The sequence below is a fragment of the Lonchura striata genome, chromosome 5 (genome assembly GCF_050655825.1).
Source record: "Lonchura striata isolate lonStrDom1 chromosome 5, ASM5065582v1, whole genome shotgun sequence".
Lineage (NCBI taxonomy): Eukaryota > Metazoa > Chordata > Aves > Passeriformes > Estrildidae > Lonchura > Lonchura striata.
Window position 1 is genome coordinate 50,287,983 of NC_140707.1, and position 27,056 is coordinate 50,315,038.

The 27,056-nt window shown below is 36.5% G+C and overlaps 1 protein-coding gene across 4 annotated transcripts in view; it reads left to right on the forward strand.

Annotated features, from left to right (window-relative positions):
- The first annotated feature begins 611 nt into the window (after window positions 1-611).
- The window catches only part of MIA2 (MIA SH3 domain ER export factor 2), a 36,439-nt gene continuing 9,994 nt past the window's right edge, over window positions 612-27,056 (forward strand). Inside the window, exons 1-20 of one of the 4 annotated variants that reach the window (XM_021542729.4) lie at window positions 612-1,017; window positions 2,502-2,635; window positions 3,883-3,969; window positions 4,278-5,412; window positions 8,520-8,732; window positions 8,882-8,982; window positions 11,964-12,095; window positions 14,461-14,482; window positions 14,600-14,688; window positions 15,069-15,140; window positions 15,823-15,933; window positions 16,252-16,323; window positions 16,730-16,834; window positions 20,363-20,485; window positions 21,069-21,192; window positions 22,026-22,075; window positions 22,262-22,352; window positions 23,609-23,747; window positions 25,330-25,431; window positions 26,722-26,782. In XM_021542729.4, coding sequence (XP_021398404.2) covers window positions 903-1,017; window positions 2,502-2,635; window positions 3,883-3,969; window positions 4,278-5,412; window positions 8,520-8,732; window positions 8,882-8,982; window positions 11,964-12,095; window positions 14,461-14,482; window positions 14,600-14,688; window positions 15,069-15,140; window positions 15,823-15,933; window positions 16,252-16,323; window positions 16,730-16,834; window positions 20,363-20,485; window positions 21,069-21,192; window positions 22,026-22,075; window positions 22,262-22,352; window positions 23,609-23,747; window positions 25,330-25,431; window positions 26,722-26,782 — 3,078 coding nt within the window. In that variant the 5' untranslated portion in view covers window positions 612-902. The remainder of the gene's footprint in view (window positions 1,018-2,501; window positions 2,636-3,882; window positions 3,970-4,277; window positions 5,413-8,519; window positions 8,733-8,881; window positions 8,983-11,963; window positions 12,096-14,460; window positions 14,483-14,599; window positions 14,689-15,068; window positions 15,141-15,822; window positions 15,934-16,251; window positions 16,324-16,729; window positions 16,835-20,362; window positions 20,486-21,068; window positions 21,193-22,025; window positions 22,076-22,261; window positions 22,353-23,608; window positions 23,748-25,329; window positions 25,432-26,721; window positions 26,783-27,056) is intronic. The other 3 variants (XM_021542727.4, XM_021542731.4, XM_021542728.4) reach the window with 3 other exon arrangements.

Genomic DNA, 27,056 nt, shown 5'->3' on the forward strand with positions numbered 1-27,056 from the left:
CCACCAACTGACTCCAAGATCTTTTTGGGTCTTTCACTAAGTTCATGAAAATTTTATCCAACATAGATGGATACAGCCCCATCTTATTCTCCTCCTCCCTTCTTTGCATGTAGCATAATCTAGGTGGAGGACTGTGTAGTATAATCATGTATATGGTAGCATGTACTTCAATAATCTTATTAGCATACTCAGGGTGTGTGCTTTAATATTTAAATATTTAAACCTTTACTCAGGCAAAAGTTACTTTTTTGGCCATGTGTCCTTCAAAGCTCTGATCATGTAACTTTATTCTGTTCTGTTCAGTTCTTCAGAGACAAAACAGAACCATCCTATCTCCACAGGGCCTCCTCTGGCCCACTCATCCTTTCTTGACGTCAGCTATGCAGAATCCTTCTGCATAGATAATGCAGAAGGAATGTGGTGTAGCTGTAGATAGTAGGCTGTCTTAGACCTTGCCAGGCTTCTTGGTCATCACACTTACACCATCTTAAAATCTATGAAAGAGGTACATTAAAAATGCATTCATAATCCAGAAATAATCCTAATACAACTGCTGTTGAATTTCTCCTGGCACAATCATGTACAAACTCAGCACAGAAGAATCTATCTGAGAGAGGCTAAATTTTTATTTGACCAGGACTACTTTCTTTGTATTCAAAACATCAGCCTAGCTATCAGAACATAGTTAATTATTAATGCATGTGTATAATCAGGACACCTGACTCTGCAGATTGTTAGCGGGTTAGCATAGTGTACTTCTGTTTAAGTAGATCAGAGAAGGAAAACAGGATTGAAAGTTTACTTGCAATGTTTTCTTAGGCTAAGAAAAATGTAGAATATTCTTGCTAACTGCATATCCATGCAGTTTCCACAATTTCAGTGCATTCTGGATTCAATTTAAAATGTCAATGATCTTGGATCAGAGAATTTTATTGTTAGTAATTTCATTTTCAGCAAGTGTGCAGAGTACAAAGGTACTTTCAAAATGGAAGAAGTGTGGTGATCCGGAATGTGAGAGTAAGTAAAAATTTGTTTATTTCAAAGGGAGTCTGTGGTGTATATGCAGCTATTAGGAACCATAATGTCGAAATTAGCAATGAAACATACTGGAAATGAGCAGCCATAGCAAATGTTTGTTGTTAAGTTTCAGAGCAATAGGCTTAAAATTTTAAAACAAAAAGAAAAAAAAAAGACTGGCTGGATTGTTGTGTAAGGTTATACAGATCAAAGTTCAGTAAAAATATTTTTGAATAGCTACTTCTTCTCAGGTGTCCCCAAAACGGGCAGTATAAAACAGCTTTAAAGTATTTTTAACTCATTCTTTACAGGTAAAAAATAAAATAAATAAAATATAAATAAAACTAAAATGGTAGGTTATAAGCTGAGAAAGAAGACTCTTTATCATGTGTTTATAATACATTCATAGCCATTCTACAGAACACAGTTTTTTTCCTACCAGCAAATTGGTTTGGGATTTCTTTTGTAATCCTGCTTACAAAACACTCTGTTAATATTTCCTCTTTACCTATTTTTTCTTCTTTAAAATGAAATAAGTGCTGTAGCTATTTATGTGGTTCTCAAAGAGTAAATAACTCTGCAGGAGGCAGAGCCACTGAATCACAAATGGACAAATAATGTCCTGTTTACTATCCACTGATTACCATTGTGAAACCTGTTATAATCATATTTGAAGTTGTTTCTAAGCTGTAGCCATTGGTTTGGCAGACTTAAGTGTTGTATTTTCACTGTATTTTCAATCTTCCATTTCTCCTGAAGTGGGAGAGACCTTAGATTTCCTCTGATGATGGATTTCTATTTTATTGTGGAGCCATACCAACTTCAGTAGGTTTTGGATGTTCAGAGATGTCTATCTTTGTGAAACAGTATGTGAAATGGGCTCCAAACAGACCAGAGCACATCAATAGTGATTTCTGTTGGGAGACTTGGGTGGAGAAAAAGAAACCTTAAAATAATTCAAAGTGAATTGGAAACTTAAATTTTAACATTTTGTTTAAGGTTTATATTGCTAAAATTTGTGTATTTTCATCATAAGATAAATGTGTTCAAAAAAGAGGACAAAATCCCTGAAATAATTACTAGATTTAACTTAGAATTTCTAAAATTTAAAATTATAAATATGCTTGAGAAATACTTTTTAGCTGTTTAGATTTACTTTAAAAATTGAATTTGCTAATTTTGCATACATCTTTTCATTTGAAACAAGCACTGGCTAAACAAGCACTGAAAAATGTCCATATAGGACAAGAGCTTTTCCCCTTGATATCTGCAGTACATGGGAAAGAAAACAAGACAGGGCTGCTTTTTGTGTTAGTTGATTTCCACTTGATGATATAAGTGGATTAGTATTGTAACAAAGCACATACATAAAAATGTTTGCTATTGCAGTTCATCAGTATTTGATATATTAGATTTCTTCAGTAATGTGACTTCGGACAAAATGGATGCTGTATTTGTTCATTTCTTTCCACATATTATTCCAGAGGCAATGAGCCGAGTTCAAGCCACTACTGACTACTTAGGGCCTGACTGCCGGTATCTTAACTTCAAAACAGGGGAGGAGATCATTGTATACTCCAAACTTTCAAGGGAAAATGAAAACTTGTGGACAGGAAGTGTAAGTACTTCAATCTGAAAGACTTTCCCCACAAATATTTTAGTAATAGCATAACAACCACAGTCTAGTTGCTTCTAAGAATCTTCTGGTTTAGAATATTAACACATCATGGATGAATACAGTATTTGTGAGATGAGTCATTGTTACCATCTTTTTTATACAGAAAGAGAAAATCAAATCTTGGCAAAGATCACTCATAGAGAAACAAAGTCAAGATCTGAATACAAGTTTTCTGTTTCCTTCATTTTATCATTTGGCTGTAATTATTTAATCTGGTTTCCTTGAAAACATTCATGTCTATCAGGTCAGGTTCCTACCTACAGGTCTGTAGGTAAGACATCCACTATTGAGACCTGACTTCACAGTTCAGTGCTTAAGGAAAGCTCTCAGAGAAGTTATCATACTTAATGACATAATCATATTTAATGACTTGGAACAACTGTCAATGAAATTAGAACAGTCATTTAAGAAAGAATGGATGCATTGATCCAAATCAAGTTTTACTGCTAGAAAACCTGGAAGTGCTTCAAAACTACAAGACAGTAGTACATTTTTGTTGGTTTTTGGTTTTTTTTTTCTGTAAATAATCTGTCACATTTATTGTTTAAAAGTGAAAGTCTGGCTTCCTTTTTTTTTTATCCAAGAGTATCTTTGCAGGTACCTCACTATTCCTTGCTTTCCAAGATGTATCTCTCCATTAAAGGCTACATGCAATCATTTGATGTAAGGACAGTAGTGGGTTTTGGCCAGCGGGACTTGATTCTTCTGGGCCCTATCATTAATTTATTTTCTGTAGTGTTGCCATCATCATTGTAGTTTTCTCTTGAGCTGCAGCTGGTCTCATATCTGAGTTTCATATCCTACTTTTCTTGCAACTTAATATGGGTCATTAGTTATTAAGGGGTGACATTTTTCCCATTTGAGACAATGGGAAATTTGCAGCCAATTTTAGTAGGAGCTGGCTGTGACCATCAGTGCACACAGCAGCTTTAAGGTTACTGCTTTGGTACTGCACAAACAGACTGTAACAATATGGAGTAATACACTTCCCTTTGCTTTCTGAAATGGCAAGGGCAACACTTCCATGAAGGAAAATTAAACCAATCTTTTGACAAAACAGAATCAAGGAGATAGAGGGCTGTTCCATAAGCTTATTGTTCATCCATACTTTTCCAGCACATGTGCAAGTACCTAACATATACATCACTGAAGTTTAAATGCTCTTATTAATTTTATATTTTTTACAGAAAGGAAAGGATTTTGGATATTTCCCAAGAGATGCTGTGAAGGTTGAGGAAGTTTTAATTGGAGAAGAAGTTGAAGTGCTCACTAAGGTAAACCAACATCACTAAATTTTCCAGTGTAGTATACAGCAATTCAAAATCTAATATCCAGTTAGAAATTCAACTGTTGATGGATATTTTATTTCAGATTATTCAAAACATGTTTTTTAAGTGTTCCAGTTGCGTACTTATTGTTCTCTAAAATAATTTCTATAATTAAAGATTAGGAATAATATAATTAATTACAGCTCTTTGTGTAAAGTTATAACAGTAAGAATAATTATATATTTTGCTGTGCTAGATGGTGATAGAGAAAATTACACATTAGACCATTTTAAAAGTTAATATTATTCTTTTAGGAAGCTGATTTCCTTTGTCTTCATGAAGATAAGTACACTTTTGAATATGAAGATGACACATTAATTGATCACAACAAAGAAAGTGGATATTCATTGTCTGATGCAGAATCAAAGCTGCATGAAAATAAACCCTTAAAAAATACAAGAGACCCCATACAAAATGAAGGAAGAACCGAATCAGTTTATGAAAATGACTCAGAGGACTCTCACATTCAGGAGTCTGTAAACAAAAATTTGGTTAGGAAAGATGATACTGAAGAGCCACAAATGCAAAACAATCTCCCAGTAGAACCTGTTCAAACTCAGTCTAGTTGGATTTCAGGATGGTTCACCACACAAAGTGAAAATGATGAAGAGCCCTTAAAAGCTGTTACTGAATCTTCAGAAGCAAGTAAGTACCAAGGCAGAAAAATAGAGGTAGCAGCTGAAAATTATTTACAAGAGTCAAATGATAACGAGGAACAAGAACCCCCTGCATCTGGTTGGTTTCAAGGTGGACTGACAAGTTTTCTGTATTTTGGTGAAAAAAATGATGTTGATTTGGTGTCAGAAAAAAACGATCCACAAAACTATGATGTCTCTGGTGTGCCTGGGCATTCTAGTACTGAACAGGAAACAACAGTCACCGAGATATTGTCAGAAGAAGAAAAGAGTGGAAGCCAAGAATCCAGATCCAATTGGTTTAATTTGGGTTTAAGTGATGTTCTTAATTTTGGCCGTGCCGAGGAAACTGCAATTGCTACAGAGGACCAGATAAGCAGAGAAACAATGGATCAAGCAAATAAGAATGAGGAAGACCACACTTTAGACAAGACAGAATTACATATGAGCAAAGAATCAAAAGAAATAGTTAATGCAGTGACAGAGGAAGATGAGAATTATGCACAAGAAATAACAGATTCAAACAGTAACAAGCCAAATCCTGGGGAGATACCAGCATGTGCACATACTCTTAATGACACCAAAAACACCTCAAATAGCACAGAATCATCTTTTGATATACTAGCATGTGACAAAGAGAAGCCAATTGAACTTTACAGTTCAGAAGAAGACTTGGTATCAGAAAGCCAACTCCTGAGAAATACTGAAACTGAAAAGAAAAATCAGGAGTCAGAAAGCAGACGTGGCCAATCAGGTTGGTATACAAGTATCTATAATAGTTTTATTTATTATAATATGGATAAATATGATAATCAACAAAAACATGAATCAATTGCATCCAGTGTCTTGTTCTCATGAGCCCCTCCAAATTGTGATCCTTCAGACATAAAAAATACAGGAGAAAAGCCTGAAATATCTGAAGAACAAAGCTATTGCTTCTCTTTTAGTCATTTTGAGGACATACTGAAGTTTCCAAGTTCAACAACCAAAGAAGGGCAATGGGGAACTACCAGGAACTGCAAATAATCATCTGGGCATCAAGAAGACCTCATGTGACAGTGAACCGAGTCTTAGTCTGAAAACATCAAAGAAAGACCAACTAGTCAAAGGTTATGGTGCAGAAAAAAATTCAGCATCCATAAGCCAGCTTCATAATGGATAGTACTGTAAAAGATGAAATTCACAAATCAGAGAATAAAAGTGTTTCACAGGGTTTTTATGAAAACAGCATCAAATATTTCAGTCAGGACATTTTTAATGATGAACATAACATCATCAGAAATATGGGGAGTCCCAAGAACTGACTCCAGACCAACCTTTCCCTCCTCACCTCTCATCAAATGGCCTCAGTTTAACAGATACCAAATTTTCCAAAGAAACTGGCCATTTGGAAAAATATGGAGTTTCAGAATGGAAGGTAAAAATTGCTAGCTGAGAAGAACTAAGCTTCCACAATAAAGACATTGGTAAGCCTTGATAAAATATCATAGGATAAAGAAACAGAAGGCACTTCAAATCAGCAGGTTAAACATAGTGTATCAGGTAACAGTAACACAAATACCTCAAAAGAGAATAATCTTTCCTCCTCAGCTGGCAGTGCAAAGTAACAAACAGAGCAGTGGAGAAAAAACTTCAGCAAATTCTACCAAATTAGTAGAAGATTGGACAGCTCTTGATGATCTTGCTAATAGCTTGTCAGAGAGAAGCAACAAACTGAACAAATTGCTATAAATGTGCAACATCACCAGGAGGGTGAAGGAGAAGTAAAATGGGAAGATTCATGTTCCCAGCATCAGCTTCTGGTGCCACAGAATGAACAGTCTTAATCTAGATCTCAGAAGAATATAAAAACCACCTGTGATTTTAAAATATTAATCTGCATCCTCAGATTTAGGCCAGTCAATTCAAACCACCATGACAGTGCAAGATACAATAGCATACAAAATTAATCTGAGTTTTGAAAGGCATACTACTACAAAAGACAAAGTAATACCAGTCTTCAGCTGAATTAATGTCCAAAAAAGTATTTATAAGCAACAGTCATGTGATATAAGTCTGACCAAGTGTAAACTTTTACTCTTGGAGCTTTCTAAAACAGAAGATATTTTTAAAGAAAAAAAAAAAAAAGCTATTGTCTTCTAAATCCATTTAACTAGAAAGCCAGACTGCTATTAATAAAAAACTGGATTAATTAAATTCTGGCAACCTGGGATTGCTCATAAACCTGGCTGATAGAGTAGACTTTGAAAAAGAAGATGCTGTTGTAACTGAAAGGATGAGTAATGCTGAACAAAAAATTGCTGCTACTAAAGGAGAGAGAGGACGAGAAAAAAAGATAGATTCTGAAAATAAGAGTCAAAATCCAGAAATACAAATAATGGCAATTTTATTCTAACAAAAAGGATTTCAGTAGTATTTTTACTAGACAGTCAAGGTTCTTTGCAAATATATTTAATAAAACTAACAATTAACCCTGTCAAAAAAAGTCTAAGCATGTATGTTTGGTTAAAAAACCCAAATGAAAATAGAAGTGACATTAGGACTAGTACACTTGAATACTGCACAGAAGAATGAGAGAAAGTTGAAAGGAATCAGAACAATCTAAGATATGACTAAATATAGAGAAGGTGCAGAAAAAAACCAAAATGAGGCAAATATTGTATAATAAACAGATTTACCAAACCAATTAATTACATTTCAACAATTTTATTTAAATTAAAACAAGATGTTAAGCAACCCTTAGAGTATCTCTGTGATGGAAGCAAACTGCTGCAGCATCACCAGCAATTTGAAAAGATTCATAGTGAAATCATAGCTTACTCAACTGAAGATAACGTTATGTGGAGGGAACAGGTCATTGTGTCTGCACAAAAGGGGCACAGTTTGGACACTGAGCAGGAAAAATATACAGAAAAAAGGAATGTTCTTCTAGAGCTGCCAGAGCTTTTGTCTGCTATACCAATTAAGTGTGCTGCCCAAACTGCAGCTAAAGTTACTAATGTTTCACTAAGAGTGATTTAGTAAGAACAAAATATCCTTTGTTGGCAAAAATAAAACCAGAACAGATAGAACACTGTCTCCTTCTGGTGATTTAAAAGGAAGAGGTGGCGAGCCTAACTCATACCAGTTATGGACGGATTTATGGTATTTCAAGGATCTGATAGCACAAGTTGAGTTAATACAATGGTAACAGTTTCAGAGCAAATTACTCGTCTTGAACTACTGGACTACTTCTGATGTGTATCTTTGGCCAATACTGTCTTGAAGCATATGATTAAATCAAACAATCTGTAACTTTTTGTTTTATGGGTAGACACGGTGTGATGTTTTTTCGCAAGCAGTATTTTATTGGCTTCAGGCAATTTACTCCAAGTCACTAAAACTGAGGCAGCCAGGTGCCTTCAGTAATACTTCTACATGAGCATGCCTGTGGTTTCTTGTATTTTGCAGGGAAGCTTGGTATCTTGGAATTTGTTAATCTTTAATCCTACATGGTATTTTTAACTGTTCTAGCACTAAAGTTTACCCCACTTGTATTTGGATATACGAAAGAGACCTACTAATCCTGACAATCCACAATCTAACTATCAAAACCAAACATATTTTTTCCTAAACACTTTTTTTTAAATTACTTTCCTACAATGTAAGTTTTGCTTAAACCCTATCCTTAAAATTCTGAGATCATTATTTGTATAGTGTTTCTTAAGTCATACATCTGTAGTACATTTAGTCTGGTATTGGGCTTTAAGTTGAGGAAAAGAAAAACAAAAAAAATTAAAATCTCTGCAGAAGTTAATATCATATAGGAGTAAGTTGAATCCTCTAAAAGTAACCACGATTTCCCTTCATAATTATGTGCAGGAGTAGGCAGAAGAAAGCTACTAGAAGAAACACCAGACAAGGAGCATGAAATATATGCTGTACATAGTGAACTTGACAGTGACCAAGAGTCAAAAGCAACAGTCATTGCTTCAGTAAATTCTCAAACAAAAATGGACAGTTCAGGACCTGACTCTAAAATCAATGTCAAAACTACTTTTTCTGATGCCATCCAGAACTATGTTCCAAGTAATGGTAAGTGCTAAGTTTTGTAATTTTAAGGAAAATAAATTTGCAATCTTAAAAAAAAAAGCAAAACAAAAAACAATTAATCCAGTTAGAATTATATGAAGTTGACAATAGTAATGTAAAACCTCTTGTTTTATTCCTTATGATCCAACCAGAAGGAGGCTGGATACATCAGATACTTCTGTGCTTGAATGCTCTTGACTTCAGAGAAACACTAAAATCTGCATCGTCAGCAGTGATGATTATCATCGAAATGGTAAGAATTCTTTCCATTATATAACTGACATTAGTGCAAATTTAACCCAGCTACAAGTTATGTTCTGCAATGAAACTCCTAAAAAAAAAAAAAAAGAAAGAAAAATCAAATCCTTTTAGATAAACCCTCTGCAGTTCCCTGCTTCCAGGGTTATCTGATGCCATAAGAACATGTTAGGTCAGCTGCTTATCATCTGCTTCTTTGCAGAATCTGATGACCTTAGGGTGTCAGGATCTGGGTCTTTGTTTTGTGGTCTTTTTTAATAGCCAGGAAACATCTGAGTGGTGGTTTTAATTTTTTGTTTTGTTTTGGTTTTTTTTTTTTTTTTTTTTTTAATTAAATTAGTAGCGCCCTCTAGTTCTCAGACAGAAACATTGAATTTGCTTGGACTTAAAAAATTTGGTTTATGATGAGCAAAATAACCAGACAAGTTCCCTTGCTTCTAAAGAGTATTTTCAAAGCCTTGATTAACAAATCCTGTCCTCATTCGTAACTGCACTAAAGATACTTTTCTAAGAAAAAAAATATGTAAAATAGAAAATGGGGTTATTATTGCTATGGAGATGTCTTAAACATCAACACATAGAGCAGAGTGAAGGTGAACTTTAAGGGGAGCAACTGCACAAGAAACAATGCTGCCAGAGCACCGTGAGAAAAGGTAGCTGCTGCCGCACTGTCTCCTCTAAATACGAGTAGTGGCAGCTAAAGTGCCATTTGGTAAACTTCGGTGCTTTGGTTGCACTTCGTTTAGATGGGGTAATTGAAGTTTAAGAACCACATAGTTTTATTCCTGATTTCCAGTACGTTTATAGAATATGGTTAAATTGTAGTTTAGGATGAGGAAAACTGAGAGGCTTTGTCCCTCGTGACTGACTGCAACTCACTGAGAGCTCACTGCTACGGCAAACGCGTTCTTGTACTGCTAGATACAGCTAAAAAAACTAAAAAAAGGCACTTCCACCTTCCATCTATCCTGGTCCCTTACGTGCTTTGCAGTCCAGTCACTCATCTTGCGTTGTGAAAGTCGTTGCACACGTTTAAAAAAATAAGTAGTTAAAAAACAAAACCCAAACCAAATCAAGTCAGCGTTAACCTTAGTGAATGAGACGAGGAAGAATCCTTTGCTATGTGGCACTGCATCTTCCCTTACACGCGGTACCAGCAGGCCGGCAGGACCATTGCCAGCACGGGCACTCGCAGGGCTCGGGCCCGCCCAGGCCCGCGCACCTGCGGCCCGGCCCGCCCCGCCGGGCACGGCCCCGCCGCCCGGGCCGGGACACGGCCGGGCCGCGCCGCCGGGTTTCACTGCCGTGCCACCGCCGCCGCCCGGGCGGGCATGGAGGCGGCCAGCGCCGCACGGGAGGTGAGTTTCTGTGGCGTAACTTTAGGGAGGAGCAGGGGCAGGTTCCGCGGGGCCACGTCCGTGCCGGAGGACGGCGGGCGCAGGCCGAGGGCAGCCGCCGGCCCCCCCGGGCGGCGGGGCCGCGCCCAGGGGAGGCTCTGAGGCAGGGCCCCCCGTTACCGCGGCAGCATGGTTCCTCCCCCGCCCCCCGGCGGGCGGTGGTACGGGCCGGTTGTCAGGCGGCGGGCCGGAAGGGGCGCGCGCCGGCCGCGGGAAGATGGCGGCGGGCGGGCGCGGGGGGCCCGGGGCCGGCGGCGGCGCGGCCGGGCTGTGGCCGGGGCTGCGGGACAGCGCCCGGCGCTGCTGCGGGCTGGCCTGGGAAGGGCTGCGCCGGGTGAGTGCCGGAGCGACGCGGGGCTCCGCGCTGCCCCCGACAGAGCCGGGGTCTTGGCCAGCGCTGCACCTCAGGGGCTCGGGCAGGGGAAAAATCGAAATTAAAGGTTAACAGCACAGTACCCTGTTCTTAGGCACGGGTCACGTGTGGTAAATTTGAGCCGCATGGAGCATGTCGTATCTTTGGGCAAATAGATCCGTTTATAAATGAAACGTAGTGTATCGAAGTGTTTAAAATGTCTTAAATCACTGGTGAGTTCAGTATGTTATTTTAGCATGAGGTTGGTTGAACTGGTTTTTCTACCAAATAAGTTTTCTACCAGACGATCAAGAAATACTTACTAATGTTGATTCTTCCAGCAGTGAAATGTGTAAGACAACTCAAAAGGGAGTTTTCTATAGTAAATTCTCAGTACCTAAAGAGGCCAACAAAAAGGCTGGAGAGGCACTTTTTACAAGGGTGCGTAGTGGTAAGAAACATCTTTTTAGAAAAAAGTTCTTCCCTATCACTACGTTTTTTTTTAGGAAAAAGTTTTTCACGCAAAGGGTGATAAAGTACAGGAGTGGTCTGCCCAGGGAGGTGCTGGAGTCACCATGCCTGGATGTGTTTAAAAAAAGACTGGATGTGGAATGGTTTAGTTGAGGTATCAGGGAACAAACAGGTTGGACTCGATGATCCTAAAGGTCTTTTCCAACCTTGTGATTCTGTGATAGGATAAGGGGGATTGCTTTAAACTGGAGAGGATAAGTTTAGGTTAGATAAGAGAATGAAATTCTTTACTGCAGGGGTGATGAGGCACTGGAGCAAATTATCCAGAGAAGCTGTGGATGCCCCACCTCTTGAAGTATTCAAGGGCAGGTTGGATGGAGTTTTGGGGAAGTAGGTCCAGTGGAAAGTGTTCTTGCCAATGGCAGAGGGATTGAAACTAGATGATCTTTTAGATCCCTTTCAACCCACATCATTCTGTGATTCTGTGATAATTGATAGTCTCAGAAAGAAAAGGTTTCAGAGCTTTATCTGTTGATTTTCGTATCTTGTTGGAACTTCTTGGGTTTTTTTTCCTTCTCCTGGTATATCTATCATTTAAAAATCAAATGCTTCCCTTAACCATTTTCTCAGAGTTTTGAAAAAAAAAAAACAAACATACAAGCCTTGGAGGTAAACAATGTCAATATGTAATGTCTGTTACTGTAGATAATATTAATCTCTTTTCCTTTAGCTGAAGCTTTTTACTTTACTTTTCAGGCTGTGGCATCACTGCCTGAAGATATCAGACCTGGCCCTGATCTGTATGGTTTCCCATGGGAAATAGTGATTTGTGCTGGCATTATTGGAGCCTTAACAATTCTCTTGTTCCTGTACAGAAGTTATCAATCCGTAAGTGTTGTGGTTTGACCCCAGACAGCACCTCAGCACCACACAGCCACTCTCTTGCTCCCTGTGTCATGTTGCAAAGAGGGAGAGAATCAGAGAACTAAAAGCTAGAAAACTCGTAGGTTGAGATGAATACAGTTTAATAGGAAAAGCAGTGCATGCAACAAAGCAAGACAGAGAATTGATTCACTGCTTCCCATAAGCAGGCAGGTGTTCAGCTGAAAGAAAGCAGGGGTCCATCCACGTAGCAGTTACTCTAGAAGACAAACTCCATCACTCCAAACACCCCCCCCTTCCTTCTCCTTCCCCTCAGCTTTATGTGCTGAGCATCATGTCAGCTGTCCTGTGTCCCCTCCCAGCTTATTGTGAACCTGCAGCCTCCTTGTGGGTGAGAAGCAGGAGAGGTCTTCACTCTGTGAACACTGCTCAGCAATAACTAAAACATCCATGTGTTTCCAGTACTTTCCTGCACAAATCTGAAATATAGACCCGTACCAGCTACTGTGAAGAAAATGAACTCCATTCCAGACAAAACCAGCACAGAAAGTATTCAAGTTACTTGCAGATATGTAGAGTGCATTAATAGTTTGCATTGAAGTTGTTATCCTTCCTGTTCAAAATAGATAATACTTCAGAGTTTTAAATGTATTGTGATTGACTTTAGAATCTCTCTAAAAGAGAAATTGAAAAGTCTTTTTTGTCAACATAGTAAGTGTCTGGATATGTAGTGAGTGACTGTTGTAAGAGGAAATGCAATGAAACTCGCTGTAATAAGGTTTCCTCTTGTCTTTTTAATTTCTACACGGACTTTCAAAGTCAGCCCTTAAATTATTTTCACAGGATGCAGATGTCTTCCCTAGGGTGTATGTATTGCTGTGTGTATTGATATCTTTGTGACTAGCCTGGCCATGGCCATAGCCGCTCAGATCCTTCAAGGTAATTGTAAGCAAAAGCAATCCACATGGTTTCCTGTCAAGGGAGGCATTTTAATACTCTTTGGACACCTGGAATCTGTTTATTGAGCACTGTAACACTGAACCAATTTAACTGCATGCTTTTTGTGGGCACTAATCTGATGACTTTGAGAATTGCAGTACTGAAACCTTTCAATGCACAAATTAGATTATATTTTTGAGGTAATGCCTGTCTTCTCTGGAGAGTAAGTAAAGATCTGAGTAATAAAAGTTGCCTACCTTATTGTCCCTGGTATGGAAATGGGGTTAGTATCTGTAATTTCTTCCCATTTTTTACATGCTCTTATACAGTCAATGTGATTTTAGTAGTAGGTGTAATGATACTAATGTTTTAAGACTAGTTCCATGGCTGTTTAGTTTTTTAGATATGAGTGACTGCATTTTTAGTGTTCTAACATGAACTGGCCTTCTCTGTGTTTCTGTAAGTGAATGTAACTATAACTTGGTCATATCTTTTGTTCTCTAGAGGCATTTTAACTGAAATCATGCAAGCAGCTAAACTGGTATTGTGTTCCTCCTGCACATGTCACTTAGGGCAGGAGATACTACAGAAGTTGTTGATAACTTTTTTGGTCATCCATACTTAGAACTGCACTGATGGTTCCTTGAAGAATTGATGGTTACTGAAAAGTAATGGAGAAACTAAGCATCCATTGGGGATGATAGGATAAAAGCATACTTACAACTTTCTTACTCTTTTTTCGTCATTTGGATTCCTTGGCTTTAAATTAGGAGGAAACAGGGAAGATCTGAGGGCCCCATTGTTACTTTAGGCACATGACCCAGGCCCAGCTGTGAGAGAAATGCTGTGTTGTAACAGTTCTGTGGGTTCAGCCAAGTTCTGCATCCCTCATACAGGCCATTTGTGACAGATTTTGCCCTGCAGAATTTGTTAGATTTTGATTCTAGGGCACTAGGCCCCATGTGGCAGCTGCTCACTTGGCACTTGAAGGATGCCCATCAAGTAGTACCTTACTGCAGCTTCAGCTGTTGTGTGTTGTAGTGTGGGAGATCTTTCCCAATAGGAAATCTGAGCTCACGTGTGGAGCTTCCCCCTCCCTTCCCTTGCCTGCTCTTCTGACTGTGTCTTCACTATAGGGCTTTGTGTGGGCAGTTGTGCTTATGTGATGAATATACAGAAGTGTGTTATTAACGTCATCCAGGTGAAAACTAATCTCCTTTCCCCTCTTTTGTCTGATAAGAGTGGGAGAAGGGCAGGGCAAACACACAGACATGGCGGGGGTAAGAGCAGAGGATAGAATTGCCTTTTTTTACTATGATTTATATTCCTTTTTTGAGTTCCATGGTTAAACTTGGCATGGAATCACAGCTTAAAAGATACTATACAAGAGTAATTGAGCAGACATTTTGAGTATTTATTCTCTTTTTTTCAGGTTAGAAGTCGACTTTATGTAGGTAAGCTTATTTTCAGTACTTCATTTTTCATATTTCTTGAAAGTATGACTTTATTCTTCCTTTTCTCACCTTTAATTATTTGGATGATGCAACATTTGCTTGTCTTTCACTTTTTAGGAAGGGAAAAACAGCTTGCCATTAAAATTGCTGAACTAGTTGAAGAAAAATGCAAAATTCTTGAAAAACTCAGTCTCTGCAAAAAAGAGGTAATGATCCTCATTTATTGCTTTCAGATATGTCATAGAAATGAATTCTGTCAAGTAAAGTATTAACTTTTCTAAAAGCAAGATGTTTTAAAAGGATTCTTCAAATGCCTTTTTGTCGGTGCCTTTAAGAGCAGTTAAGGTGTTAACAAGTTCTGCCTTTAAACTCTCAACACAATATATTTCACTGGAAGCAACTTCAAGGTATCTTTTTTTGATTTACATCACTGGGATAGTCTAGTAGGGTTAAGGCTTTCCTGATTTCCAGCAAGGTGCATTTGTGAATATTTAGGTGAGGTCTGTGTTTCAGACTAGAGCATCACAAGTTAATGCTAGTATTTAATTGTTTACCTATATTCTGACATAAAGTAATTACTTTTCAGTTTGAAGATTTGCAGTTGTCTCTGAAGGATGGTAACACTATGAAAGAATCAACAGACGCATCTTATTTTGAGGTAAAAGGATTAATGGAAATTGTTACTTCTACAATATAAGGCAGTATTTTAGGAAAAATGTGGCCCCTATTAAAAATCACCCAAACAAACTAAGTAAAAACAATAGCAAAAAAAGTCAGACAAACCCAAAAACTTGAACACAAGAGTTTTAATTGGGCTACTGAAAATTACTTAAAATGAAAGCATTTAAATTAAAATAAACCTTTTTTAACAATTGCACTGAAGATGAGTAATACTAGAACAAATGGCATATTGGACAATATATAATTTTAAGAAGTAAATTCTTCCCTTTTCTAGGAGAGAGGGTAGTACATGAAATATTTTTTTCTCTCATCTTATCTAATTAAAATACTTTCCATAGTCTACAGGTGTACAATTTTAAAGAAAACTTACCACTACATTATTTATATCCCCCAAACTGAGAATATATTTGTAAAAGAGTTCTGGATAAGTTAATCGAATACCTAATAGGCTCTATAAAATTCATGTTCAAAAAAGCAAGTAGGTTTATTTCATTGTGCACCTCAGATCCTACAGAGCTAATTCTTTCACCTTTTGTCCATGCAGGAGTCTCTAGAGTATTTGAGTGAATCATACTGTGCTGTCATTTAAAATATACTTGTTGTCTTTATATGTAGTTAATATCAAATGTTTTATTAACTCACAAACCAACTTGATTTAGGAAATGCATGAAAAGCTGAAAAAGTCCAACTTGAAACTCAATGAGGAAATAGAGAATCTAGAAAAAGAACTGGAAGAAGAAAAATCCAAGCAGTCAGAAAATGATACTTTGGTAAGAATAAGTAAATTCCTGCCTTTGTTTCTATTAGTTAAAAAAAAATTCTCACAGAAAAAAATCTCTGCAGACAGGACAAACTATTTTCTTTGTGTTTTCTGAAATAAAAACTACATTTTCCATTTTGTTTTCCCTGTAACATAAGAAAAATTATAATGAAAAATACTCAAAAGAAGAAAAGCTGGTTTTGCACACATTTTTACTGATTCAGCAGTAGAACTTTCTCAATTTGAAAATAAAAATAATTGTATTAATTGCCTAGACATTGTCAGTCAAATATGTGAAAGAAGCTGTATGACAACTGATAATTTTCAGGTGGCTGAAATTCAGGAGAAAGTGGAGTCTTTAGAGAATGAAGAAAAATCTATCCAGTCACAAATTGATGAGGTATGTCTAACCTTTATAGTTTCTATTTTCAAATCTTTGCAATTTCTCTATTCCCCATGTAGTTACTGCTTTAATTTATTTTTTTTTTTCTGTTAAGGATGCAGATATCGTATGCTCTTTAAACCAAGAGAGTTTGTAAGACTTAGTACTTTGGTGTGTCTTGATTGAGCAACTTTTAATTTCATACAGTGATTGGCATTTATTGAGAAGTAGTTACCTTGTTCTTTTGCTTTCTTACTCCTCAGTGATACATAGTATTGCAAAACTACAGTCAGCAAAAACTGTTGAAATTGTAGAGAAAATGTGCACAGCCAGAAAACCTAAGACAAGTTCAGTAATACCATCATGACTTCACCTATATCCTCACCAATACCATTTAAACAACACACTTTTTAATTTCACTTAGGCCAAGTCCACCCTGAAAGTGTATCAGATTAATACTGAGAGACTCAAGACATCTGTTCAAGATGCAGTAGATGAAAACAGCCATCTCCAGGAAAGTGAGAAACAGGTGGGTTCTTCCTAGTTATACTTAGAAATACTGTGTTTTCTTGAGATACTAATAAATATGATTTCTCCAAAGAGCTCATCCTCAACAAGTTTACTAATAACCTCTTGTGTGTTTTACTAAATGGGGTGGAAATGTGTTTAGTAAATGGAAAAGGACATGATTTTTAAAACCATTTTATGTTTGTCTAAAATAATTCTGTTTTAAAAGAAGTGCAGTAGTTTGTGGGGAATTGTGCATGGAGCTCAGTAGAAGGAGAGCATGTGGTAATGTAAGTTTAATAAGAACTTTGTTGAGACCTGTTGGAAAGCAGAACTATCTGAACAAATCCACAGCTAGGATTCTCTATAGAGGCAGAGAGAAAATTCTTTTACTTGATCTGGAAAACCAAAGAAATTGAGGAATCACAGAGTATTCAGAAGGCAAGTAAAAAACATACTCTAGTACCACTGTAGATGTATTAATTGAAAGTCAGGTACATAACAGAGAGAAATAGAAAAGATTGTTACCTCCCAAATTTTAATTGTCTGTTTTCTGTGCTGTAGCCAGATCACAAAGAACACTGAATATTTAAAAAAATTTAGTATGGACAATAGTTGTCCTGTGCAATAGGTTGCTTTACAGTGAAGCTATTTCTTTTTTTCTTACCAGTAGATATTTTCTATAAATGTTTAATTTTCTGTGTAATGTTGGTTTGGGGTAGTTTGTTGTGGATTTAATGGATATGTGCTTATTTTCCTGACTGATTGATGATTTCCCTGTTGTCTGAAGAATAACCTGATAGAGATTTGCGCAGGGGAAGGAGGAGTGGTGGAAGTACAGGCCTGTTGCTTTTTATCATTCTTATAAAAAGCTGGGGAGTTCTTTAGTCCTCTCTGTCAAAACATGGTGTATGTCAAACTTAGTGGTTCAGGAAAAAAGAAAGGGATACTGGAAATAATTTGATTTTTTTTTTTTTTTTTTTGCATGAGGAATATTTCAGTTCTGCACAACTCTGTTAGTAAAAGGTGATCTTTTTCCCTAATTCTGGAAGGGGAGTCCATGTTTGTGGTTGCCAAAAAGACAGTTCTATTAAGAGCTGTGGGTGAAGAAGCAGTGGATTTGACTGTTACCATTGTGAGATTAAGTTGCTTGAGAATTATTTTCTTTCAAGAGTCTTTTTTTCCTAATCTCTACATCCTCTTTGTTTTTGTGAGGAGGAAGGGTCTGGTCTCAGTGCTTTGTTTCAAATGTGACAGTATTCTTAAATAATAAATTTTGAGAAGCAATACTACATTTTTAATAGAGAGGAATTTTCTTTTTTTTTTTCCCTGTGGTCATTTCTTGGTTTCAAATAGAAATAATCCAAATATTTGTGTATGTAACAAAAAATTTTACTTTCCTCCATTTTTAATAAAGTAAAAAAATAGTACTTAGAGAATGATAATACTAAGTGCTGGTAATTGCCTATACTTCTTAGACAATTATTTTATATCAAGGAAAACCAGGGGAAAAAAAAATAGTAAAAACAATTTTCAGGATTTAATTGCCATGTTTTTAGGTGAAAAAAAAGTTCTTTTGTATTCCTTCCAGATAAAACAACCTGGGTATAAATACTTCCTTAACTACATTATTTAGGATTAATTACTACACTTTGTTGTTAACTGAGGTTTGTTGCAGTTAAGAACATTTGTGCATATTGTAGTTTGTGCTTTTTAGTAGATAAATAACCTAATGTTATTTGATGCTGGAACCTGATAAGTAAAATAGAGAAAGTGTCTGCCTTACTTGTGTTCTCATTTCTGAGGTACTTTTTAAGTGTGACAATTAGTTTACTATATCAGAATATCCATATCCTACTTTGGTTTTCTTTCTTACCTTTTTTTTTAAAGATGGAATTTCACAGATGCTATTTGTTCACAGAAACTAGAGTTCTTTCTTCCTCTGTCCATTTGCATAAATGGGTAATAATCTTCTGGCACATCATAGCTTAAACTTTATAGGAGATGTGCTGTTTCAGGTTTGTGATGTGTCAGGGAGATGATTAGGCCTTTTAGGTTGAACAAGGGAACTCTTAATGAACTTCTGTGCTTTGCTGGTTTTTTGGTTGGTTTTTTTTTTTTTTTCTTCTGGAACATTAGAAATATATATTACTCTAGCTCATTGCAAATCCTTGCTGTTTCTCTTTATTGTAGTTCATACAGGTGTATAAAAGCATGTAAATTTATTTTCTCTTTGGCTTCATGAAGAAGGAATATCTTAAAAGTCATCTTTTGATGATGACAATTAATGATAAAAACAGTTGTTTGTGTATGTCTTCTAATTCCCTAATATGTTGTTTAGCATGATGCTGCAAATTCATACATGGCTTTTAAGGCTTGGAAAGCGCAATTGTGTGCCAAGGGGCAATTAATTCAGTTCTAATCGCATATATTTTGTTCTGTGCCTTCTAGTTTATCTTTGATAAGTAGTGTTCAGGCTTCCTTGTCTATTTGCATGGCAGTTCCCCTGTTTAATTACAGTTTTCTGGTTGTATCTTTAGTATAACTGCCTGTTATGTTCTCATTGCTCAACATAGTTATTCTTTTCTGTACATTTACTGCTCTTAAATTGATTGCCTGTTGTGCAACTTTAAGCATTATTTTTTGACAGAGTCTGAAGACAATTTTGTTGTACTTTACCCCATGTTGTTGTACAGCATGTTTTGTCTTAACAGGAATTTACATCTATTCAATTTTGTTCAAATATAAGTAGTTTATATGTTGCAGTGGTTATTTTTAATAGCTGGTGATGAGGTGTTCTAATCCCTTTTCTATGTAAAATATTTTTGTGAAATGGGATTTTACTAGGGAATATCTGTAAAATGCAACCTTGGAACCTACCTATCATTTTAGTTAAGCACAGTCAATTGCAAAGATACATACTAGTAGGTATTGATTACATACATATTGATTACATACATTGATTACATACATACATACATAATGGGGAAGCTTTTTTAAAATAAAATGTTAAAACTACTTCAAGAGGTATGGAGAAGGAGAAATAATACAGTTTTGCAAGTCACATGAATATAAATAACTGCCTAAAAGCTTCCTGTTTTCTCTTACTTCTCTGACTGCTTCTAATTTGAGAAGACACAGGCACCTTTTCAGAAGTGTGTGTGTTCCTATTGGGGTGTGAGTGTTCTCCATCCATTCCTCAGTGTATGTCACTGTTAAGTAAATTATTAGTATTTTATATTCATTGTCACATGAAGGTTTTTAAATTTGAGTGGAATAAACTGAACACTTCCTATAAATGCTTAGAAATATCCTAACATCTAATTACAATGGGCAGCTAGAGCAGCAAAAGCAACTGAACTAAACATAGAAGATTTAATTTTCAACTCCTTAGGTAACTTTCTTGTAATCTTATCTCTGTTAATTCTTACTGGTGGGTGAGATTTAAATCCCCCTTATGTACAGACAATACACGTAACAGGCTCAGTACTATTCATCCTTGATTCTTGGTTTTGTAGACAATCACACTAATCTGGGATTTCCCTTTTAGCTTTTACAAGAAGCTGAAGGATGGGGTGAACGACTTAGTGAACTAAATGAACAAACAAAGATGCTTGAATCTTCTAAAACAGATGTAGAAGAAGTTTTGAAAAATAAAGAGAGCCAAATCAAGGTAAATTATGACATCTAGGATTGAATAAAATTATTCAGACTAATCATAGATTAGTGTCTATTCAGATGCTAATCACAGAGTTCCAAGAAAGCCTGACAGCCTCTCCTTGTCTTAATATGCCTTATGCTGTTTTGGACTTCTGTTTGCTGTTTCTATTCTCTAATGTAATGTTTCTGGCTAAGCAAAAAAAAGGTTGCTTAGCAGCACAATGGATCTGTCTGATAAAGACAACTAAGGAAAAACTCAGTTCTGATAGAGTATTGGCTTTTCCCCCTGTCCCCAGTTTGGAGTGTGGAACTTGGGTGTATATTCTTATAGTTGTGTACATCACATACACGTGCCATACTAAAGTCATGCATGCTTAGAGCTGTCTGAAAATTCTTCACAGGGATGTGCCTGTTGACCTGCAAATACGTGCTTTGATACAAAAAGTATTATCAGACATGTAGAAGCTTGTATGTGGGGCTGGCTTAATCTACTAAGGGAACTAAATAAAGGACAGAAATCTTGGAAAGTAATTGTAATGATAACTACATTTTCATTGTTTGCATTTGTTTGTGAGGTTTTTGTGTGCTTTTCTTAGTCACTGACACAATATATACTGAACATGAAAGACTGGAGTTCTGCAATACAAGAAGATGATGACGCTGAAGACAACCACTGGGACACAGATATAAAGGGTGAAACAGAGAACGGAGAGCACTTAGGTATGGTTTCACTATTTAAATATTTTACAGATGTTTTAGAAGTACAGAACTGACTAACTGCCAGGAAAGTTGCAAGATTAGCTTTATAGAAGTCAGATTTTTAAATTTCACTCAATGTCATTCATGTCAGACAGTTAACTGGTGCTTGGACATCTCTGGTATAGCAGCCTGTCCTCCTGTTCAGCACTGTGTGGCATACAGATTGTCATAGAGCAGTGTAAAGACTCAGTGGTCAGGCTCTTGCAGAATTCTGCAGTATGTGTCTGTATATTAAGCAATGACTCTGTGGCATTTCTTGGTGGAAATCTTGCTTGTATTTCTTCTTCAAGCTACTCCCAGCAGTAGACCTGGGAGTCCTCAGAGCCTAATTTTTGCTTCCTTATCCTTACAGAGGTGTTACATGTTGCAAGCAGTATGGTAGCAGTGTCATCTAATGGGTGTAGATGTGAGTCCCCTTAAGCAGCCACACAGAAAAGCCCTTCTTCCTCATTTTCTTGCTGCAGCTTCTTTTTGTGCTGGTGCTTATGACACCACAGGGCACATGCCCATCAATCTTACAGCACGTATTCAGCATCTCACTTTTAACATGACCAGTCTGAGCCGTGTTTGACTGGCAAACAAAACACTACAATACTGGCATATCTTCTACTCTTCTACTCACACCCCTGCTTTTTTTTTTTTTCGTCCTTTATCTTCCAAGTGTTCTGTGCCTATTGTGATATTGTGGTATGTTTGCATTGCTTTTGTATTAAAAAAACCCAAATAATAGCAGTAAGCTCTGTCACAAACCCTTTTATGCTTTTTAACATGGCTTACTGTTCTATTCCTTCAAGCAGATGATGAGCAAAAACGAACTGTAAAGAAATTGATCTATGCTGCAAAGGTATGTGATTTTAAGAAACTTGTGGGTAGAAGAGGGGAAACTAGAGGGAATATATGTAATTGTTCTGGTAATACTAGTATCAGAGTTCAGCATATTTTAATGTTTAGTTAGATATTTTTGCATGCAAACACTTTCTTAATCTGGTAATCTTTTAATGTTCTCCTTTTTAAAAATTTTTTATTGTAGTTAAATGCTTGTTTCAAGACCATGGAAGCAGAAAGAGACCAAATGTATTCAAAACTGTCTGATGAAAATAAAGCTAAAGGAGAACTTGCAGGTAATTAAATCTTGTTTTGCCTTTAATAAGGTGATGCTTTGGTAAAATGGTGTTATAGGCTGCAAGTATTAATTCCAGTAAAAACTGAATTAACTTTACAGTAATAACTACTTGATTTTTAAAATTAATTTTTAAGTTGCTTAGCTATTTTAAATACATTATTTTAGACATAGAGCAATTGAAGTTGTAGATTTGGTTGTACTCTGTTGGAATATTCTGTAACTATAAAGTTAGCTACAGAATCTTAAAATACAAGAGCAAAGTGATGTTAATAAATACATAATACCTCCTTTATGTAATTTCTGGATATGAAACAGTGGAGTTTTAATCTAAATTTTAAACCCATCTATTAAAAGGGTACCTTAATTATAGTTTATAATGGGTGCAAACTCAATCCTTAAAATATAAAGTACTGCATTTAGAGAATTGAACTTAAAAACATCTTTCTCTGTTTCATTTCCTCTGTTGTGTAGGACGTACTGAATTAAACCTTATGAAATGAAAACAACTCCAGTTCAAATTAAAACCTGTAATTAGCTATTCATAATCATAGCTGGCAGAGTAGCCATCACTTAAAAATGTCCAGCTTTGTTATTTGGGTGGTGAAATGCTCTGTCAGACTCTATTTTTCAGTTTCTTACAGTCCTTTAAACATATTCCTTTTGCTAGTAAATTCTCCAAATTGACTGTTAGCTCTGTCCCATGAAGATGTTCAAACTCATTTGAAGCTTTGTTATATTTCTTGAAAAGAGGCACAGGAATAGTAAAATAGGAGAAGAAACATGACTTTGTATTCAGTTTGGAAAGATAAAGGTAGCTTGACAAATCGGAGTTACCCATTCAGGCTATTGAGGTAGCCTTGTATATATATGTATAAACACACCTATATATGTATATATACCTATACAAGGTATAGGTAAATCTGCAAGAGCATATCGTGGTGATAGCTGTACTCCTTTAGTCAAATAATTACAATAATAAGAGCCCTAAATGAAAATTTAGATTCTGAATTACAGAACTGAGTTGTTTTCAAAGTTATGGGGTTTGGAGTAAAGGCCTGATACACACCGAGGGCTGCACTTTGTGGCAGGTAGAGTATAGTTGCTGATTTCTCACTTTGTGTCATATATTGAAGTATGTTAACTTTGTATCTGATGTTAGTAAATCAACATAGGCTCAAAGGTTTTTACAGACTTTTTATATACTAAAATATTGCCAATGTGTTATCCCAATATAATTATCTCTAAATCTGACAGAACGCATAGAAAACCTTCAAAGCCAACAAGCTTCCTTGCAGTCTGAAAATGAACGTTTTGAAAGCGAAGTTCAAAAGCTTCAGCAGAAACTTAAAGTAATGACTGAGCTGTATCAAGAAAATGAAATGAAACTACACAGGTGCTGGTTATTCTTATCTTCAATGCTTGCTGTTTGATTTCAATGTAACTCTGATTTGGGAGGCTGAAAATTGTTGAAAGTTTGAATACTGCTTTCCAGAATTTTCTGAATTGTGAAGATAATTTATTATGCTTTCATGTACAATTGCGTTTACAGTAGTTTATAGAAACTGTTTCCATGAAACAATTCATTTTAGGACTTTACCACAAGCAAGTACAGAAACAAAGAAGTAACAGATTTTTAGTCTATGAAATAAGGCAATTAGAGTAGGAGAGCTTGATTATTTCTTCTTTAAGTGAATTATTACATGATGTAATACATGTGTCAAAGTTGCTGAAAGAGAATCAATAGGTGTTTAACTGTGAAATATATTTTATATAATAGCAAGGAATGACAAGATATATGTAAAATTAAAACAAAACATAGGCAAGCTCTTGTTGGTAAGCAACATAGAACCCTTGTGAATCAGGCTTTCCTCACCAAGAAAACCAGTATATGAAGGCTGTACTATCTGCCTCACAGTCAGAATATTAGTAGGGATTATGACCTAGAGGTTGAAATCAGAAATGTGTTTAGGACTAAAAATTAAAGCTGTTTGGTCAGGGCATGTAGTAACCTTCAGGAGTGTGTGTGTGGCAGCAGGGCACATCACTTTAGGGTATGATGTAAAATTACAGTTTTACTAATCAGAAATTATTTCTTCAAAGGGTGGGCATAATCTTGAAGGCAGCAAGAGAATCAGCACATGCCTAGATCCTGCACTGAGCAGTGTGCAGGACTTTTTTGAAGTATTACTTACAGTAATCTGCCCTGTAGCATGTATATTTGTGTAGATATTTAGCATCTTTGTAGATGCAATAAATCCTATAAATCACTGCATTAGCATTTTGATTTTTAAAAGAGCAGGGAGGGAGTGGGAAGGAACCTGTTAAAAAAAAGATACAATAAGCAGGCAGAAAGCAAGCTGTGTGGATGATATTTAAAAATAACCTCACTAAAACTCAACAAATGTACACTGCTTAGCAAAGAATTTTACAAATGCCAAAAAGGAGTGGGGATAACAGGTGGGGTGATATAGCAACAAAAAAAAGCCCCCTTAGAACTAATTAAGGCATCTTTTAAAAACTGTGTCTGTTCAAACAGGGAAAATGAAAAAAGTAGGAAACGAAGATTGAGTAGAAAAGAAATTTAAATCCTGTTCACCAGATCCATGATTTAGACAGCTTGATTGCTAAGAGCTGCTGTTCACAGGAAAATGACCTGTTTATCCATTCAGGGTTGTATGCAGCAGTGGTATCCATGTGTGCTCTGCAGAATTACCTTGTGCATGAGTTTTTCCCTCTGTAATGCCCAGTAAGGCATAGTGATAAAATAGGAGGACCTGGAAAGAGTTGTTTTTTTTTTTTAATAGCTAGTAACAATTGTTTTTTTTCCTCTAGAAAATTATTTTTAGAAAATACCAGAACAAATCACTGACCGTTAGTGTAGCTTGGGTTTTAGTTTGTTTGATATGATTTGTGGCTGCTTTCAAAATTGTTGTCTTGAAACAAAATTAACCATAGTTTTTGAATGTTGTTTAAAGGAAGTTGACAGTAGAAGAGAGGGAACGTCTACAGAAGGAAGAAAAGCTTTCTAAAGTAGATGAAAAAATTATTCATGCTGCTGAAGAACTAAACAGCTACAGGTAAGTGCAGATCTTAGTTGTAATCACTTGTTCCAAAGTGAAGAAAGAACAATAGAGAATTTTTAAAAAGGCAGCATAAGCAAATATATTTTCTTCCAGTTTCTTGGTTGTGTATGTGTGTTAGACACTAGTTTCTGTGTAATAATACAGACGAAGGGTGGTTTTACTTTGTTAAAACATTTGGGTGTTGAAGATTAGGGCAAATGCTCTTCCATTAGAATCCTAATTGTACTGATATATTAGCTTTAATGGTGCAGTAGAGGTGGGTCTCTCACCTAGTTCCACTTACTGAACAAAGTTAAAAATACAAAGTTAAGAGAATGTTGTGAAATAAATGGAATGTTCAGTTTTCCTACAGAGCTAACATTTATGCTGTATAGTTATAGTATTCTATTTCTGTTTCTCAAAGCTTGTCATAGGCCTGTTGCTTAGAGATTATTTACTAAAATATTGTCATGGGTGAATATTTACTGTAGCTGTTTCTTACCTGCTTTGCTCTGGTTTTTGTTGCACCAGCTGTGTATCTCTGCGTTTTTCCTGTATTTTGTCTAACTGTGGCTTTTCAGTATGTAATGGATATTTCCCTTCATATTTTACTTCAGTGTTTATTGGGGGTATTAGGCCTAACTGAACAATACTACAATCAATACTACTTCTTTGTGGACATTCTTCAATATTCATACAGGAAGACAGAACTCATTCTTCCTGATTTATCCAGAACATGGATTTTGTAGGCATCCTAATTTTAAAGAGAATATTAATATTGCAAATTGAGTATAACCAAGCAATGTCTGTGTCTTCAGCTCACCTGCTGAAGTGTAGAACCTAGAGGGGCTGTGCACAGGGCAGCTGGCAGCAAAGGTGGCATCAGACATGTGGTCTTGAAGTAACTTCAGTGCAGGTTGCTGTCCCTCAGGACTGACTGGTAGCCTGTGACAGTGTGGTGCTCCAGCCACATCAGTTCCTGTGCTGAGCTGGATGAGGCTGGTTGGTAGGGCCTGTGAGGAAAGACAGCCTTTATGCTGGAAACATCACAAACCACTGAAAAGTTGAGGGGATATTGAGGTTTGCGTTCTGTTCTCTTGTTTACATCCTGTTTGCCTAGAATGTAAGGCGTGGAATTTCCACTGTTGGTATGATTTTTTGTATCACATGGGTCTAAGTGACAATACTGTCTTTTGGATTAAAAAAAAAACATTAATTGCACCTTGTGGCTATTGTTGAGTTTATTGTATTCAGAGCTTTCCTGCATGTTTTATTACAATATCATCAATTCTCATCTTGTTACAGAGAACGAGCAAAGGATTTGGAAGAAGAGCTGGAGAGAACCATTCGTTCTTATGAAAATCAGGTATTTTGTGCTTTGTGACAGCGTCTATGCCAGTAGGAGGGATTTACTGCAACTGGAATACCACTTGCTGTTAGCTTGTGAGTTGTATTTGGCTTGGCTTTGTTGGGTGTCCAATTTTTCCTCCCCCTCCCTCTTCCTAATGTTATCTGGTTTGGACTGACATGATTTAATAGCAGAGATTACCAGATAACTTCATTGAAAAGCTGAATTTTCAGTTTAGGTATCCCATTATAAATTACCCACACACATTAAGTTTATAAAAAAGAGCATGTAA